Source organism: Antrostomus carolinensis, unplaced genomic scaffold (assembly GCF_000700745.2).
Source record: "Antrostomus carolinensis isolate BGI_N321 unplaced genomic scaffold, ASM70074v2 scaffold6360, whole genome shotgun sequence".
In the NCBI taxonomy this organism is placed as follows: Eukaryota; Metazoa; Chordata; class Aves; order Caprimulgiformes; family Caprimulgidae; genus Antrostomus; species Antrostomus carolinensis.
The window spans coordinates 82,020-99,196 of NW_010286371.1; the positions used below are offsets into that span (position 1 = coordinate 82,020).

Here is a 17,177-nt window from a genome sequence, read left to right on the forward strand (position 1 = left end):
ATTCCTGCTTTCCAAATCAAAGGCTAACATACTTCTTTGATTGATAGGTTAAATTATTTTATTTCTTTGCCTTTTTGGAAAAGCTGGAAAAAACATTTTTCCTGGAGAGAAACAGGGATGCTTTTTTTTTTCAGTTGGTCTGAGAAAGTAAACTATTTTATTTATCTTCAGCATAACTTTTTGTTACTAAAAGGAAGGAAACGTTCCCTGAAGCCCATTACTTCATGCTTTTTAATTTCATGACACAAACATCTTCTGAAGTATAGAACTGTAAACTCATTAGTAGCATTTCAGTTCTCTCTGCTGCAGAAGCCTGAAGGAAAGAAACCTTAATACAGAATATCTGATTCTAGCACTGAAGTTTACATGTTAACCCAAATTATAACACCCAATTATATGCCATCTTTATATAGCAAGTTAGGATTTCTCACTATTCATTCTTTCATTCTGAAAGAGCCTTGATCTTAATTGGGTTTATGCATTTCCACCTCTATCATGACTTATTTTTGCCTTAAAAGGTGAGAGGCTGGAAAGTGGTATTTCAAGGTAAGTTTGGAGAACATAAGTCTTTACAAATGTAATAAATACATTTAATAGGAAAGTTATTTATAAGCAATATAATAAAGGAGTATCCTAATGTAGAAAAGACTAATATATTTATACAAAAAATAATTAAAAACAACATATTCAAATAATAAACCTAATTCACCTAATAGTCATAAGCAACCTATCACAGAGTGGAAAAAATAATTAGCCTATAGACATATTACAAAATAATACAACTGAAGAATTTTAGAGTTTATATTTACTTTTATGTTTCAGATACACAGGTTCTTACAGAGTAGCAAATAAACAGCTACAATGCTATAGCAGGAGACTACAATATCAAATGTGCCCCTGTTTAACAATGTACTATATAATACTTTGCTATTTGTGAAAAATTCAATAATTATGCAGCCCACATATTGTAGAAGAAACAAAATGAGAAGAAATGGAGTGCAGAGTTAAACTAAAATAGATGTATACATGGAGAGCCACTGAAGTAAAGTTCTACTAAGAAACCCTCTGTAAGGTGCTGCAACACAGAAGTCATAAAATTCATGTGAATAAGCTTATCTATTGAAAGAAACCCACATAAAGCCAAAAATATACATCATCCATACGTCAGATGTGGATTTTTCTGAAAGAAGATCACAGAAGATCACAGAGAGTTTATCTGAAAAAGAAATCCTGCTCTGTACCTCATGACTGGTAAGTTCTCCTTAAACCTATGAGTAAATCCCTCCTGGACTCCATTTAATGCCTTAAAGAGGGCAGAGAGATCCATTATCTCACAAAACAAATGAAAGATAAAGAAAGCTTTGTTTGGAACCTCCATCTCCCACAGCCACTACAGCACACGGGATGTTTTTTCTATTTGAATTCTCACTTTATCTGATTTACACTTATATTTTGCTTTAACCACTCCTTAAAGCATTTTAAACCACAGTTAAAAATAAATCTCAGCAAATATTCAGCTAAAATTTGACATACCATCATAGTAACTGCAAAAATATCTACAATATTTATTATTTCTGGCAAGAATCGTCCCAATCCTTTAACACTTAGGAAAGTGACTGGGCACTGCAGTATATCTTCTATATCAATAAATGATTCAGAAACAGATGGTATAAGTTCCACAAACATTTCACACAAAAAAAGCTATGCCAATGTTTTTCCTTATAAGGAAAAGTCAGCCTTAGGCAATCCTGGATGCTAACTTCAGCAGCATCATTTTGGAGAAAAACAACCTTTCAGAAAAGTAGATTTTGTGTTATTTTTACCATGACGGGTCAAAGGTCACCTTGTGTGTACATGGCTGTTTAAGACAGCTGTCTGTTCAGCTCTGACTTGTAAATGCCTGTACATCACATCAGAATATTTAGCAAAATGTGACCTTCATGATCCTCTTTTCCACTCTCTCCTGTCACTTTCCCCCATCTGGGTGCATAAGAAGTGGGTGCAACAGTAACACTCCTCCATTCTATTGTTCATTCAGAATTCTAGATACTATTTTTTACTCAATCCTACAATTTTTTTGATGATAAATTGTATGGAAATATGGACCGTGAGGGTAGGAAGATATAAATGAAACCTGAACTCTGAAAAGAGGTAAAAGAAGAACTACAGAAGTCACCAGTACTGTGAGGATAAGAACCTCCCAGGACAAGTTTCTGCCAGAACTCCAAAAGTCATTTTACCAGTCGGGACTTGCAAGGAGCCACATGAGCCCACCCATGCAGTGGTCACAACATCATCATCATAACATCTCTACTCCTAGACAGAGCTGTGGAAGACCATGGCCTTTCTCCCAAGACTGCAGAAAACTTCTAATGATGTTTGTAGTCATGAAGCTGAAGGCTAGTTCCTGCATAGACAGATAAGCAGTACTCAAACCTGCATGGATAAGAACTGAAAATACTTTTGAGCACAATTTAAAAGGGCAACAGCCTCATGGATTCCCTCCAGCCTTCATGAGCCAAGTCCCACTTCTGCATCTATTCCCTCTCCCACAGGGTCAGCAGTCAGGTCTTTGCTAAGAAAGGCTGCGATTAAACCAAACAGAACATTTCTGCGGGTAGGTAGGTAGTCACTACTTCTCTACTGCTATTCCCTTGCCTATGCCTTGACTTGAGCACCTGAAACAGTCTGCAATCCTGTCTCCTCCCACACCAGGTTCTGCAAACTCATACACTCATCCATGCAGCTATAGGCTGAGACAGAAAGGTCTCAGCAGTCCCCACAGTCATAAGTGTTACAGCCATATATAAGCATCTGGCAAGACTTCCAGAGCAACAGCATGACCAGCTTAGCTTGTCACTGCTCTGAGGTCTGAAGCCAAATTCCAGAATAAAAGAGCTTCTGGTTCTTCCTTTCTTTCAATAATCCCCAGGACACCTTTCAGAGCTCACCAATCCACTACAAGGAGTGGTTCAGGGACATCAGGAATTCCTTACAAAGAGGGATTTAGTAGAAGTCTAGAGGGTGCATGCATGGCTCACAATTCTACTTCTCTTCTTCAGCTTATAATATTAAACTGTGATCTACAGATAACAGAAGGTATTAAAAGTGTTCTACAGTAAAACACCCATTTAATCAGCTTTTTCTGTCCACCATTTACATACGATATGACAACTGCTAGACTTATATGAAAACATTTAATGCATTAAGAATATGTACTATTTTATATAACTGATATTATTAAATTCTAATTAAAATTTAAATCTTCTAATAGGTTTACTTACTGGATGTTTGGCTGAAAGTCTGCCAGTCACAGTTCCTGTCTGATTCCATGTAGAGGAAATAAATCCCTGTAGTCAAGTAAAGCAAAAATCCCCAAAAAGAAAAGCATTAAGACATACATCTAAATTTTATTTAATGGAAGTATTAGTAATAAAAACATACTGCAATTGGGACTACAAAATCAAGTAAAAATACTTTATAATTTTCCATGTATAAGAGTTCATAAGCTGTAAATACTGCAATCATTTCACATTATTTTATGATTTATTTGAAATACCATATTGACCAGGCTACTTTTTATATTTCTACCTTTCTCATGCACGTTCTTAGTCCATCCACATAAGTTGATTTCATCTTATGGACCTAAATTACATAGAAGTTTAGATAAATGTTTATTTATAAAAATAAGAGATTTTTCAAATTAAAGATCTTACTCTCCAAATGCATATTAACTTTTTTGTAGATTTCTTTAAAAGAGAGTTTTATTTTAGTAAATAATGGATGTGTACTCCCTAATATCTTGACCTATTAATATAAGTCAAGTAAGTGCTGGGTAATACTCTAGAGCCAGGACTTTGCAGGTACTAATAAATGAACTACTGGAATTTCTTCTTTTACATCTTGTACCCCCAGGTCAAACCTTGGAAACTCATCCACAGAAACCCCAAACATTAAGCGTGATGAGCAGGCTAACTAAGTAATTTTTTATTTTGAGGAGGCTCGTCACTTAAAAAAACCTGTAACCCATTATCTCCTTCACTTTCTTCAGAACTCACTAAATAAATGTTTTGCCCTAAGTGTGCTTTATAGCACCAGACAAATATTCTATTTGTCCCTGAAGCAGAGTTTTTTGCAAGCTATAATCTAACAGTGCAAAACAGAATTATAAACATGAAATTCTAAAACTCTTAAGAATACCTACAACTTCAAAACTATTTGAATATTTGAATGAACTTACACTAGAGCCAACTTTTAAAAATTTATTTAGCTCTGAGTATGTTATATTTCTTGCTAATTTTGCTTCAGTGCGACTACACTATGTGAAAAATACCAGCTTACCTGTCGGTATTCTAAAATTATCTTAGGCAAAGGATGAAGATCTTGCAACTTACTTAGCTGCAAAATAAAGAATGTGAATTACTGGTATACATTTCTGTTAGGTTATATTATTTAAGAATCCTAACAGACTAAGTTTTGGAGGAAGAAATTCTATCGCCAAGCTGAATGGACAAGCTACTGGCTAAAGAATAATGTCCTTCAAGCAATGTCACCCTAGACCCAAGGAAGCCTTCATTCTTTCCTGCCTTCAACAGGAGGGCTGGAGATTACCCCTTCCCATCTCACTTCCATTCCTGTCCCAGACAGGGACAGAGACATGCAGACATAAAAACTTTTCACAACTTTGAAAACACTGGGGCATAGGGGAGGTTACTTATGGTCCTTTGTTTATTTTTTGTGCCAGAAAGCACCAATGCAAGAGAGAATATGATAAAAGTATGCAGAATAATACATATATACATACATACATATTTATAAATACACAAACAAAATGCAGAGGGAGAAATTTCTCCTGTTCATCCCATAATGCAAGTTCCAGGAGACTTAAAAAAAAAAAAAAAAATCAAAATTGCCAAATCCAAAAGCAATAAAATAAAGCATATTTCTGATTACTTCAATGGTAAGTTGCCATAAAATGTTAAGAAAAAGATTGAAATTATTCAAATAGAGACTGGATATTTATGAGTACAACAAAAATATCTGGAACTACAACAGTTCAAGGTGAAAAACAGATGCAAATGTACCAGAATAGAGATTTAAAAGCATGAGGTTTTTTTCTTACTACCAGGGAGAGACAATAGATTAAGATTAATTATGTAGCATTTATCTACTGGAAGGTTTCAGCCTACCTGTCTCTAAATAACTAATTCTCAGTAACTGTTGGAAAGAGAGTACTGGACTAGATAAAAGCATTACTTTGATTAGTGCAATAAATATTACATTCCCACAAAAGATGACATGCATCCTATTTCACTGATCCCTCTCATCTCCCAGGGCTCTCTGTCACTCTCCAAGATGACATATTTCTTCTATTAAACTGCCTTCTCCTTGAGCAGTGTGTGGTTTTTATGGTTATAGTGTTGACATTACCTCAGAGATCGTACCTTGTAGTTCAGACATTTGGCCCAAAAGTTGAATTTCCTCTTTTACACGCGAGAAACAAATACTACCTTCCTACTATCCCCAGAGGTATTCGTTCTCAGAAGTGAGTTGTGTACTTCAATTTGACTCCTGTGTATACTGGAGCAATACAATTGTGGCACCAAGTCAGAAGCAGGTGCAGCTACACAGAAGCTTTTTCTCTTGTAAGAAGGAATTCCATTATTATTTTTTGTTGTCTTAACAAAAGGAAAGGGCATCCACATTTGCCTCAAGTTACCAAGAAGTCTACAGTTTGATCTTGATTTCACCATTTTTAGACAAGTGTTTCTTGCAGGTTTCTGCACTTGTGGGGGACCACACACAAACCTCCGCACTGCTGAAAATTATCTGCCAACAGAACAAACTGGAGAAGCTTCATACAAGTCGCATTTATGGCACTGAATCTGATCATTTGATCTCCATACAGGTGTATCAAAGTATCTAAACTGTTTGGTCATTATTGGTCTAAGGGAACAAGATTCTATCATGATTCTGCAGATCTGACTCCAAATACAACCATTCTGACCTCCACAGTGGCAAGAAAAAAAAAAAAAGCCTGAGGAAAATTCATGCACACAAGTAAACACTGGACCATACAAAGAAAGTGACAACTCCCAATTCAAACCACAGGTATCATGTAATTTCCTATAGACCTCCTTATCTAGCACGAATGAGTGAGTAAAGGGTCTATAAAATGATGATAACATGGTTTTAGCCCAAACCTCCTGACAGCAAAGAGAAAGTCTGGGTTGCTATTTCCTTCACCAGCAAATTTCACATTAATGTTCTTTTTTTCACCAGTGGTCTTCTTCACCCAGCCAGTCAGTAATACTGAGCTGCCAAAATCTGACCAGTAAGAAAGCCTCTCTCCTTTGAGGGAGATGGTCATACATGCATGATGGTACTGAAGTTTTTTAATGCTGGTTTATAGCTAAAGTTTAGCAATAGCTAGTTTGTTTTTCCTATCATGGAGTACAACTTTCATTTCTGGCATAAGTAAATGAAATGTGATTAGTACAATACAAAAATAAATCAAGAAAAAGTAGGAAAACTTTAGACACATGACTATAGCTTATAAGGTTTTGCTAAATAAATCATGCAGATGGTTTTAAAACCCCTCCCCATCTCACCACAACTTCTGAGGTGGACACAAGTTGTTGTATTTCAGTTCTATGAAGTTTCTCACACAGTGCATGCAGTTTTAGCTTTTCAAATAGTACCTACAATAAAAAAAAACCACATAAGAGATGTTTCAGTATTCCAAATGCTGAAACAGAAAGGAAAATTATTTGGCCCCTGAACTTAAGTCTAGAAAATAGATTTCAAGGAAAATAGAGTATACTGTAGCAAAGAGAACTAACAGAATTGAAAAGATCAAATCTATTTTTGAGCTATTGACAAGTTAGTGGATTTACTAAAATCAAATGCATAACTTATGTAAATATATTCAACTACAGATTATCCAGCATTGCCAGATTTATGAAAAACTGATGTCCTCCATTAAAATCAGAAAATAAGATAATTATTATTGAAGAAAAAGAATTCTGAACTTGTAAGGACAATGCTTTATAATTCTTCTGTATCAATAAAAATTTACAGAACTGACAAATTAATCCCCCCTGCTGAAGGCGGGGGGATTGGAACTAGATGATCCTTGAGGTCCCTTCCAATCCAAACCATTCTATGATTCATTCTAAATTAGATAATAATAGTAGTATAAATATTACCTCTCTGAGTTGACTACTGCTGGTCAAAAGGAATCGTTCTCCAGCAACTTCATGAGCTTCTTGTTCAAGTTCTTTGAGTCGCAACTATAAATTAGAACATCAGAATTATTCTGCTTACATTAGTATTTTCTTCCACATTCTGCTAATTCCTTTGTTAACACGCATATTGGACTTCTATTTAAAAATAGAGTACTTGCTAATGTGTAGTCATTGCTGGCTATCAGCATTTGGTTTAGTAGATTGCTTACATACTCTTTAATCTGTATTTATTTGTGATCTGCAAAGGGGATTTACTGTAGTAAAAAGTACCAAAATTTGTGGGAAGATAATTTAGGTTACTGAAGATTATAGAGGTCTGTGAGCAACAGAGCTGTGCAAATTATTACAGCAAATTAATAATTTGTCAGACCACTACGTTTATCTAGTGGGATTTTTATTCTACAAAATAGGATTCTCTTGTAGTTATTGTTATCAATGGGAAATGGCAAACTTAGAACTCTCACAACATGTAAATTGTAAAGAATGTTTTATTTACAAAGAGAGAGAGAAATATCTGTCACTTCTCAGGAAGATGGTAACTGTTAAATATAGGTTCAGAAAGAGTCATTACAATTTTTACTCTACAATACATAACCCAAAAGGACCTGTGCATTTTGCAAAGCAATCTCAGTTCTGGAGCAAGGCTAATGAAGCAAATGTCTCTTTTTTGTTTGCCTAAATAAACATGGAAGTATCCCAAAATATAAATATAATAAGAAATTCTTAAATAATATTATTAATATAAATATAAGAAATGTAAATAAAATAAGAAATAATTAGAAACCCTAAACTGTCATGTAAAACATGACAAAACAAAAAGATTTCTCCTCTTTTTAATCAGTTATCTTCAGTAAAAGCAGAAAGATGGTGCTATACAACTTCCAAGAGAAGAAATAAAGACAAAATTTACCCCCAGAATCTCTGATGTTTTCTTCAGTTCTTGCTTGTTCACATGTATTTTGTGTGTTTCCATCACTGTAAATACATTTATATACTGAGAACAATTGACAATTTCAATCTTAAATGCTTCTTAGACTGTAAAATAGAAACTCAAGTTCACACAGCTGTTATGAGACTAAGATAACATTTAGTAGTCTCAGGTGTAACATTCTACTTGAGCATAGTCAGCAGCTTTGTGAAAATGGTGAAGATGCATATTTTGAACTGAACTTTCATACCTGCCAGAATTTTGATAAGTGGAAGCTCTAATGTGCAAAATAATTTCCACAAACCTCGAACCTGTAAAGCAAGATACAAATAAATTCCTCAGTATCAGCCAATTTTAATCTTAAAACATATAGTAGTGTCATTTTGTAGCTGCATTTTCCAGTAAGCAGTATTTTACTTTCCATATAATCCCTTTTTATAAGACAATACTGTTTGTGGAATGAAATACTACTTAGTGTGAATCACAGTATCTAAATACTGCAGTCCATTATCCCTTCATTTACTGGGCAATGCTAATACATTTTGTAATAGTAATAATTCTGTACAAGAACAGTAATAAATATTTTTCTAAATTGTTTCTTTTTAGAGCAAGCTCCATCATAATAGGACATACAGTTATCCCTTTTTCTTTATTCACTTGAACAATTAAGCAGCCATTCCGAATTCATAACTCCATTTTCACAGAAAGCCCCCAGGACTCTCTGAAGTACCTTTCACCAGCACCTGAGCATGTCCCTAAATTCTGACACTTTTCCAGGTACATGAGTACAGGGAGAAAACAAACACACACAAAAAAAATCCAGTAAAAGACTTCTTGAGATGCATTCTGAACTGGGCAATAAGGGCTAAAATTGAATAAAATATTTCACTTGGAAGGGACTACAACAATCACCTTGTTCAACTGCTTGACCAATTCAGGGCTGACCAGAAGCTAAAACATGTAATTAAGGGCATTGTCCAAATGTCTCTTAAACATTGACACATTTGGGGCATCAAACAACTCTCTAAGAAGCCTGTTCTAGTGTTTGACTGGTGTTTGGGTAATACAACCTAGAGCAATAGATATGCTGAGAGTTTTTGTAGCCAAGGAATACATCAAAAAAACCCAGCTGCACTCTGTTTTAACTCTGTTAACATTTTTTAGATTTTTTCATATAGCTTTAAAATACCAAAAGAAAAGTCACAACATTCCAAACATTTGCCATTGTTAGAATCTTAATTTAAATATTTAGTTAACTGTTGCAGAGGAAAAGTTTCTTCTAAAGATTAAGCTTGAGACTATTTCCTACTTCTGGAAAAAATGGCAAATTTAATGAGTAACTTTATTTTAAACGTTGACCAGCACTGTAAACCAGTAAGGACCGAAGCCTTCTATTTAACTCAAGTAGAGATTCTGATCTGAACAAGCAGCACGTCACCAACTCTTTGATTCATGGTAATACCTGAGAAGCTACATACGAGTAACTACTTTTTATATCTTACCTGTAAATCACGGGCAAGGTCCATCATTACATTATAAAGCTTCTCCAAGTTCACACCTAAGTTTTGATACTGATAGAAATAAATAAAAAAACCCCCAAGTGTTAATGTTAACATAAAGATATTTAGAGTACTATCTATTTTTAAAAGGATTAAAATATATAAATACATTTTTCTGTATGTCTCCTGTCATATATGACATTTCAGTAATGTTATTAGACTCTGATAAACGCAATTCATTAACAGTGCAGTACAGACCATGAATACTGAAGATCTTACCTGTTCCTTATTTTACATTTTGCACAGACCAAGTATGGAGAAACAGTATCACTACACTACCTTTGACACTGAAGTCAGAATTCTGTTACTACTTGTAAAATGAGGAAAAATTCCTTGCAATTTTCTTCCTCCTAAAAGTACTGCCGCTTTTCTGTGCCTCAATTATTCCCTTCCTTCCCTTCTGTTCCAGAGGTGTTCTGCACAGAGCCATGTCACCTCACTCAGTTGGCTAGAAGACCATTTTGAAATGCACAGAGACACTGAGAATATGATCATTAGCTCCAAGAACATGAGCACTAAAAATAAATTTAATGTCAAACTATTAAATTTGTTTATCAGGCTAGTATACAAAATGTAAACAATGAAGTGCTGCTCTTCATTATTCTATTCCTGTCAGGAAAGATGGGAATGTGAAAAATGCTGCAGATGTAGATTTTCTTTCCTGCAGCCTTTATGTTTAATGATGGCTGAAAAATCAGGGTTATGGAATAAATTTACATGTAAGCCATTAAGTGCAAAAAAACCCCTAGAACTGGTTTGTAAAATTTCTGGGCCACAAACCATAGAACCTAGAACAGCACTCCAGAGGACTGAAGTTATGCACATGCCTGTCCATATACCCTTCCCCAAGAATCACATACTGGACAGTGTTGGAGGCAAGAAAATAGGCTACATGGAATTAAGTATGATATGTTATGACATTAATTAGTTTTTTAGTAAAACAGTGAAGTTAAACAAAAGGTTATTTGTGTAAAAAGAGGCATTTACTGTGTGTTGATAAATACTTCTGAGGATATAGCTGAAATATTGGGGCAACCCGGCCATAATACTTTAAGACAGACATTAAGAAATATCAGACAGGTTAAAGAAGAGAACCAGAAATAATACTGAGTTTAGAAAACATGACCTACAGAGAAAGACACTAATTAGTTTAGAAGAATAAACTGAAGGAGGAGAATATAACAGTTTTTATATCAATTATTTTCATGTACACTAGGTGTAGAACAATTAACTTAATGGAATCTGCTTAATCTGCAGACTACAAAATTTTATCATGAAGCTAGACTAGAATCTGTAAGGGACAGTCCAGGTTTTGATTGCTTCAAAAATACGTTTAACATTTTCGTGTTTATCGCTGGACTGTAGACTTCACTGATAACCACATAAAAAAACAAATTTCAGGTTTTAACCCCATCTCCTCCTAGTTTCATCAAATGAGTCACAGTTATAGCACTGCAAGATTTGCCACTGCATTCACTTTATCCACTGCCTTCATAATAATTTAGAAAACTGCTGGTATGGTCCCTTCAGTCTTTCCATCTCCATCTTAAATAACCACCATTTTTTCCACATCCTCCTTATAAAGCAGTTGTTCCACCTTCTGAGCTTTTAGAAGCCCACTGTGTCTTTCTTGAAACGCAGACACCAAAACTGCAGTCTTCAAGATGTGGGTGCACCAAGATTTTCCATGGCAAAAAAAAAAAAAAAATGATGTCTCTTTTCTTGTTCTCGATACTTCTCCTTACAGTGCCTGTATTTTGTTGGCTTTTTAGCTGCTGCTACACATTGAACAACCATAAAACTGGCAACAATGATTCCAAGACCTCTTTATAAATTGAAGCTATTCTGCATGTATTACTTTCAATTTATGCTCACTCAATTTAGTGAGCTCCTCTAGAGTTGCACACTCTGAGCTCAGCATCCAAAGACAGCTCTGACTGTCCAAAAAGGTAGATACAAGATTCATTTGACATAAGGCATTTTTTCATAACAGTAATTAAGACTTCTAAGAAAGATTCTAGCACAGTTCTGGTTTTATATAATGAATGAGAAGGAAAAAAGAAGAAAAAAATCCCTGAAAGGAAAGACTGATGAGAGAAATCTGACAGGGAAAACCTGCATTAAACCCCACAAAACTATGGAATTTTGAGCAAGTACAAAAAACCAGACTGTAAAATAATTATCCCAGACACAGGGGAGTCCTGATTGCAGATTCCTGTCCATGATAGTTTGGGGAAAGAAAACAAACAATGACAACAACAACAACAAAAACCCACGTAGAACTGCAGGATGCCTAAGCTTACTATTTTATATTTGACAACACAGATGTAATGTACATCACATAGAGGACTCATCAGAGCAAAAAGCAATTTTGAGGCCAATAGAATCCTACCAATTTAGAAGATAATCTGGTAACACTCACTGTTATTTCTTCCTCAATAGACACATTGTTGGAGACTCACCTAGCTTTGTCTAGATTCTTGGTGAACAGGGTATTCAAAGATCATTTCTATTAAATTAATACACATAGGCAGGGTTGAAAATAAATGTAAAATCTGCTTAAAGTGTTTTTTTTAAATATATATACACACACACATATATATATATATATAGAGAGAGAGAGAGAGATAGAGAGAGAGAGAGAGAGAGAGAGAGAGAGAGACAGAGAGAGAGAGAGACAGAGAGAGGAAACCAAATGGCTATGAAATCACATGGAAGGCTTCTCAATTGAAAAAGCACTGAGAGGGTACCTTGGCCATCTTGGAAGCAATTTATCTTCAAGTTTATAATTCTCCCTATGTGTATTTTAAAGGAATCCTAATCTTTCCATGCTCATTTTATTATTTGCATTCCTATCTTGGAGCTGATGGAACACTAAGAGGGGCTCTCACGCTATGAGCTGCAGAAGTCTCTATTTCCTCTACAGACCTGCAGCTGTTCTACAGGTTCCTTTCCTTACACCTCTCATGAAATACCTACAGCTGAGAGAAAGTCTGCTCCACAAGAAATATATTCTGTTTTCTCCACTAAAACTGAGCTAGAAAGTGTATTCCCTAACAGAGTAGGCTCTCAGAAAGTGTGCTACCAAATCTGACTTTGCTGCCTGTTTCAGAGTTTCATGGGTTTTATTTGATATATTCAGAATCTTTCCTTTGGTCCTTCTGTGATGAGAAGGAAAGAAAAGGACATTTCCACTTGTTACCAGTTTTACACTCTCCTCTAAGATTGCATGGAGGATAAAGCAATGCTTCCATTTGAGTGAAACATCCAATATTTTGCAGAGAACAAAACCAAGGTTCTATCACCTGGAAGAGTATATGCAAAGTAATTAGATGTGATATCACTCTACTAAACTGGATGTCATAAAGCTATGAATTATGCACTAAAGCAGAAAGACTGCCACGGAAATTGTTTCCAAGAATATTTTCTTAAGAACAGGTCTGATGTCAGAATACTGTGGTCCTCCAGGGCTTTTAAGCTGCTCAATCAGAACAGCAGTTTCTTTGAAGCAAAAGCAGATAAGAATAATCAAAGTGGTTGGGAAATCTTCAAAATTCTTCCTAAAGGAGGGTCTATATAGTCCAAATAGATCTCCAAAATAAGGATTTTTCTAAAATAAAAATAAATTAAATTCAGATAAAAAATTAATGGGTGGGGGAAGGATCTTCCTCTCTCTTCAGGGAGGCAAGGACACTTCTGAGTTTGTGAGAAGGTATCTCTGGACACCTTTTTCCATCTGAACAAGGTCTTTTGCAGGAATTGCTCCCTGACCTAGATGCCAGAATCTCCTCTTCAGGATGATTCTCAGAACCTCTTGGTTGTGTTTCTAGGGAGCAAGGGTAGACAGACTGAGACACCAGCACATTTAAACACTTGATCCTGTGCTCTCACAGTGCAGGAGTCAGCTGTAAATCAACAGGTAAACATAATCCATCCTCCAAACAGTGTATAAAAATCTGCCTTGTACACGAAATTCACAATTTTGTCCTACTGTTTGCAAAACAGCCCCATTATTGGAAGAAAAACAGAAGTCTGGAACCAAAGCATTACGGCAGATGCAGACTGACAAGAGCAATGCTTCATCCATTATTTGATCCAAACAGAAGGCAGAAGGAATCCAAATTATTTGTTGCTGCATAAACACAATAGAACCAGAACTGACTGAAAATTAGTTTACATTAGGACAAATTATAACACATTATTGCTACAGAGGCAGGCATTGTGGTACACAGATGGGGGAAGAACCATCACAGGAACTTTATCAATTGGTCCAACAAATTTTTAAGAGAAGTGCTGAGCGTAACAAAAGCATGGGAGACACCTATTAGTCACAAGAAGTTACATTTCATGCTAAAAATAGAATTACCTAATCTTTGCTGCAGACACATTTTCCTACCACATACCATAAAACACAGGGTAGTGGTGTGAATGTGTTGCAGTCATTCAGAACACATTTAAGCCCAGACTATAATTGATTCTATCTTTAAATGACCATATGACTCAACAGCAGATAAAACTAAACAGATTCTACATAAGCTGATGTCTGTTAGTATGAACCATGTCCCAGCAAAGCCCCAGCAGCAGAAAAGAGTTAAAATGGGACAATAAATTCCACTGACAGCCCGTGCAAGTTCCCCATCTGCTCAAGAGCTATTAGTCTGTACAACTACAATATTGTGTTGGTCATTTGTGAGTAGACAATAAGGACACCTACTGTGCAGGCCTCCCTCCTGCCCACGGTAGACTGGAACACTGCAAGCCTGAGAAACAGTAGGCCTTTGAAGGTAGGATGCAGAGGGCTCTCTTCAAAGCTGAAATATCTAGATCCACTGGTGGTCATCCTTGTTTTATAACAATCTAGTATGATCAGTGAGGACTTCTCTCTACCCAGACAGATTAATTTAAGCAGGCTCATACTCCAGTGAAAAGCCATCAACCCGTCTCCTAGAAACCTTGTCCATATCCACTAGTTCTGGCACAAACAAGCTGTGAAACACCACGCTTTCAGCAACAGACAGCTTACTTGATCCCCTTCAAGAGGTGGAAGTAAATCCAATTACAAGCTTCAATTGATACCGAGATTCCTCATCAGCAAATGCAGCAATGACAGAAGCAGAATGATGTTTAGCACCCGTTTCAGCAAAGGTTTTGAGGTATATGGAATACGACCCCTTTTACCGAGCCTTCTGGCATAGCACCAAATATACAGACAAGCAGCAAGTAGCACATATTCTGTGCCAGAGAGGCCTGTGGGTGAGTGGTGGGCTACAGAATAAAAGAGCAGTCATTCCAGGTAATATGCTGGGTGGATAAGACTAGTACAACACAGAGAGAACTTAACTGAAGTAGTGGGGCACAAGACATATTACCTGGCCTGGATCCCTCTGGGAATATAGACATCTGTTAGGAGCCTACCAGCAAAGTCAGAGCAAGAAGGTTCAAGAGATAAATCTGGTAAAAAGCTATGATTCACAGGATGAACTGGGACTCACTGGGCAGAGAAGAATGAGGAAGAGTCCGGGGAACAAATTAATTGCATAAGGAATGGGGAGGAATAATCACAGGATGTTAGAGAGAGGCGTTAAGTGGGACTTGGGTGAACAAGTCAGCATAAAGGCAGTGGAGATGGTTGGGGTAAGGAAACAAACTAAACCTGAAGTAGGAAAGAAAGGAAATAAGACTCCAATATTTAACTTGGAGCTGGGAATCAGGCTGACAAAGTTGAGAAATTATAACTAAGAACAGATGTGATATATGAAGAACAAAAGACTGAGTCAAGCTAAGGAAAGAGACAAGATTAAGGATGCTGACTCACAGGAGGGGACAGGACATATAGAAATAACCCACAAGTTTATAGCTTCTGCCTGTTTGCCTGTCCATTCCTCACACCAATAGCTTAATTCACAAAGTCACTTCTGCACAACTGCAGTTCACAGCTAGTGTTTTAAAGCAAACTAGCTCTAGTTTTCTCAATATCTATACTGATGGGTATGTGCTGATACAATTGACCTCTGTCCATGCTCTAAGCCAACGTGACATTGGTGCATTTGTATCCTAAAAGCCTTGTAATCATGTTACAACACTTGTGTCTGAACCAGCAAGGCCTCTAAAACGTGAGAGGTTTTGAAAAACCCATCATCTATTTTTATCATTCAAACGACCTCTGCAGGTCAATGTGTCCCGAGTAGATCACCATGGCCCAAAGTACAAATACCAAAATTTTGTAACATTCAATAAATAAGTTTCAACAGACAGTAAGACATTTCTATAGTGTCTTGAAAAACTTCTCAAAAAGTTCCTCACACATTCTCTCATTGAGAATAAAAATTCATGGATTTTTCATACACACTTGAAGGTTCACATTTCACTCCCTACTGTTTCTCAGCCTTCAATGTGGTGCCTTTACCAACTGTGAAATTCAGCAAAATTGTTAATAACAATTAACTAAGTACAGGCTACAAGTTCACAGGAATCGGAGAATAAGGCATTAGACATTTTGGAAAGGAAAGATGGAAATTAGTTTGCAGGGAGGTAGAAAGAAAAAATATCAAATTATATATTAATTTTGTTACTGAACTTAATGGTTTTGAAGCAGAATTTTACAGCTGTTCTTGAAGAATATGATCCCATCTTGGCAGAATGCAGCAAACCATTTCCCTTCTCCGCTTTCTTTAAAATTATATTTCCAACAAGTAGTATTAATATAATAATTTTCTTCCATCAGAAAAGCATTGTCTTTTTTTTTTTTCAATATTTTGTAAGCAAAAGCAATTATTTCATAATTTCCTTCCCTTTTTAACCCAACCACAAAGAACTTACAACAAACTACTTACTGATGCATTTCTCAAAGGGCCTGTATCTCTATTTACTGTTTCCATAGATAAAGGTTTTTCAAAATATTTCTGTATTAAACACTCAAAAGAGGGAACTGTGTCGCTGGGGTTTATCAGCCACGCTGCAATCCTTGGATCCAACACAACGCTATCAGCAACTACAAAAAAGTTATTTCTGACAATCAAAATATTTAAATTATCTCCCATACTGAGAAACACCTCTAAAGTTTTGCCCATCTTTCCTGCAGACACACATCATAAATAGATAAACATTTACAGTACAAAAGTGTTAAACATTGAATTCGCAGTGGTAACAAACAGTCATATCATGACTACACAGGAGTAAGTTCAATATTGAATATTTTTGAAGAGGATTTTTTGTGGGTTTGTTTCTTGTGGGTTTTGTTGTTGTTGTTCTCGGTTTTTGAGGGATTTGGGGGGGGGTTGTTCGTTTGGTTTTTTGATTGTTTGCTTTTTCTTTTTAAGATTGACTGTAAAAGCCTCTCCTCCTTCTTACTGGAACATTTCAGATTGAAGTTTTTCTTGTGGGTGTCTCCCTTTAGTACAGTTTTGTTGTTGCTGTGAACTTGATTGATATCCACAAAATTCC

General features: G+C 36.0%; 1 protein-coding gene across 1 annotated transcript in view; it reads right to left on the minus strand.

Annotated features, from left to right (window-relative positions):
* Positions 1 to 17,177, minus strand: part of POLN (DNA polymerase nu) — a 103,077-nt gene that overhangs the window by 71,514 nt on the left and 14,386 nt on the right. Inside the window, exons 6-14 of the mRNA XM_010165470.1 lie at positions 16,568 to 16,725; positions 9,678 to 9,746; positions 8,426 to 8,486; positions 8,158 to 8,222; positions 7,209 to 7,292; positions 6,612 to 6,701; positions 4,342 to 4,398; positions 3,592 to 3,645; positions 3,285 to 3,350 (exon numbers count right to left, since the gene is read on the minus strand). Coding sequence (XP_010163772.1) covers positions 3,285 to 3,350; positions 3,592 to 3,645; positions 4,342 to 4,398; positions 6,612 to 6,701; positions 7,209 to 7,292; positions 8,158 to 8,222; positions 8,426 to 8,486; positions 9,678 to 9,746; positions 16,568 to 16,725 — 704 coding nt within the window. The remainder of the gene's footprint in view (positions 1 to 3,284; positions 3,351 to 3,591; positions 3,646 to 4,341; positions 4,399 to 6,611; positions 6,702 to 7,208; positions 7,293 to 8,157; positions 8,223 to 8,425; positions 8,487 to 9,677; positions 9,747 to 16,567; positions 16,726 to 17,177) is intronic.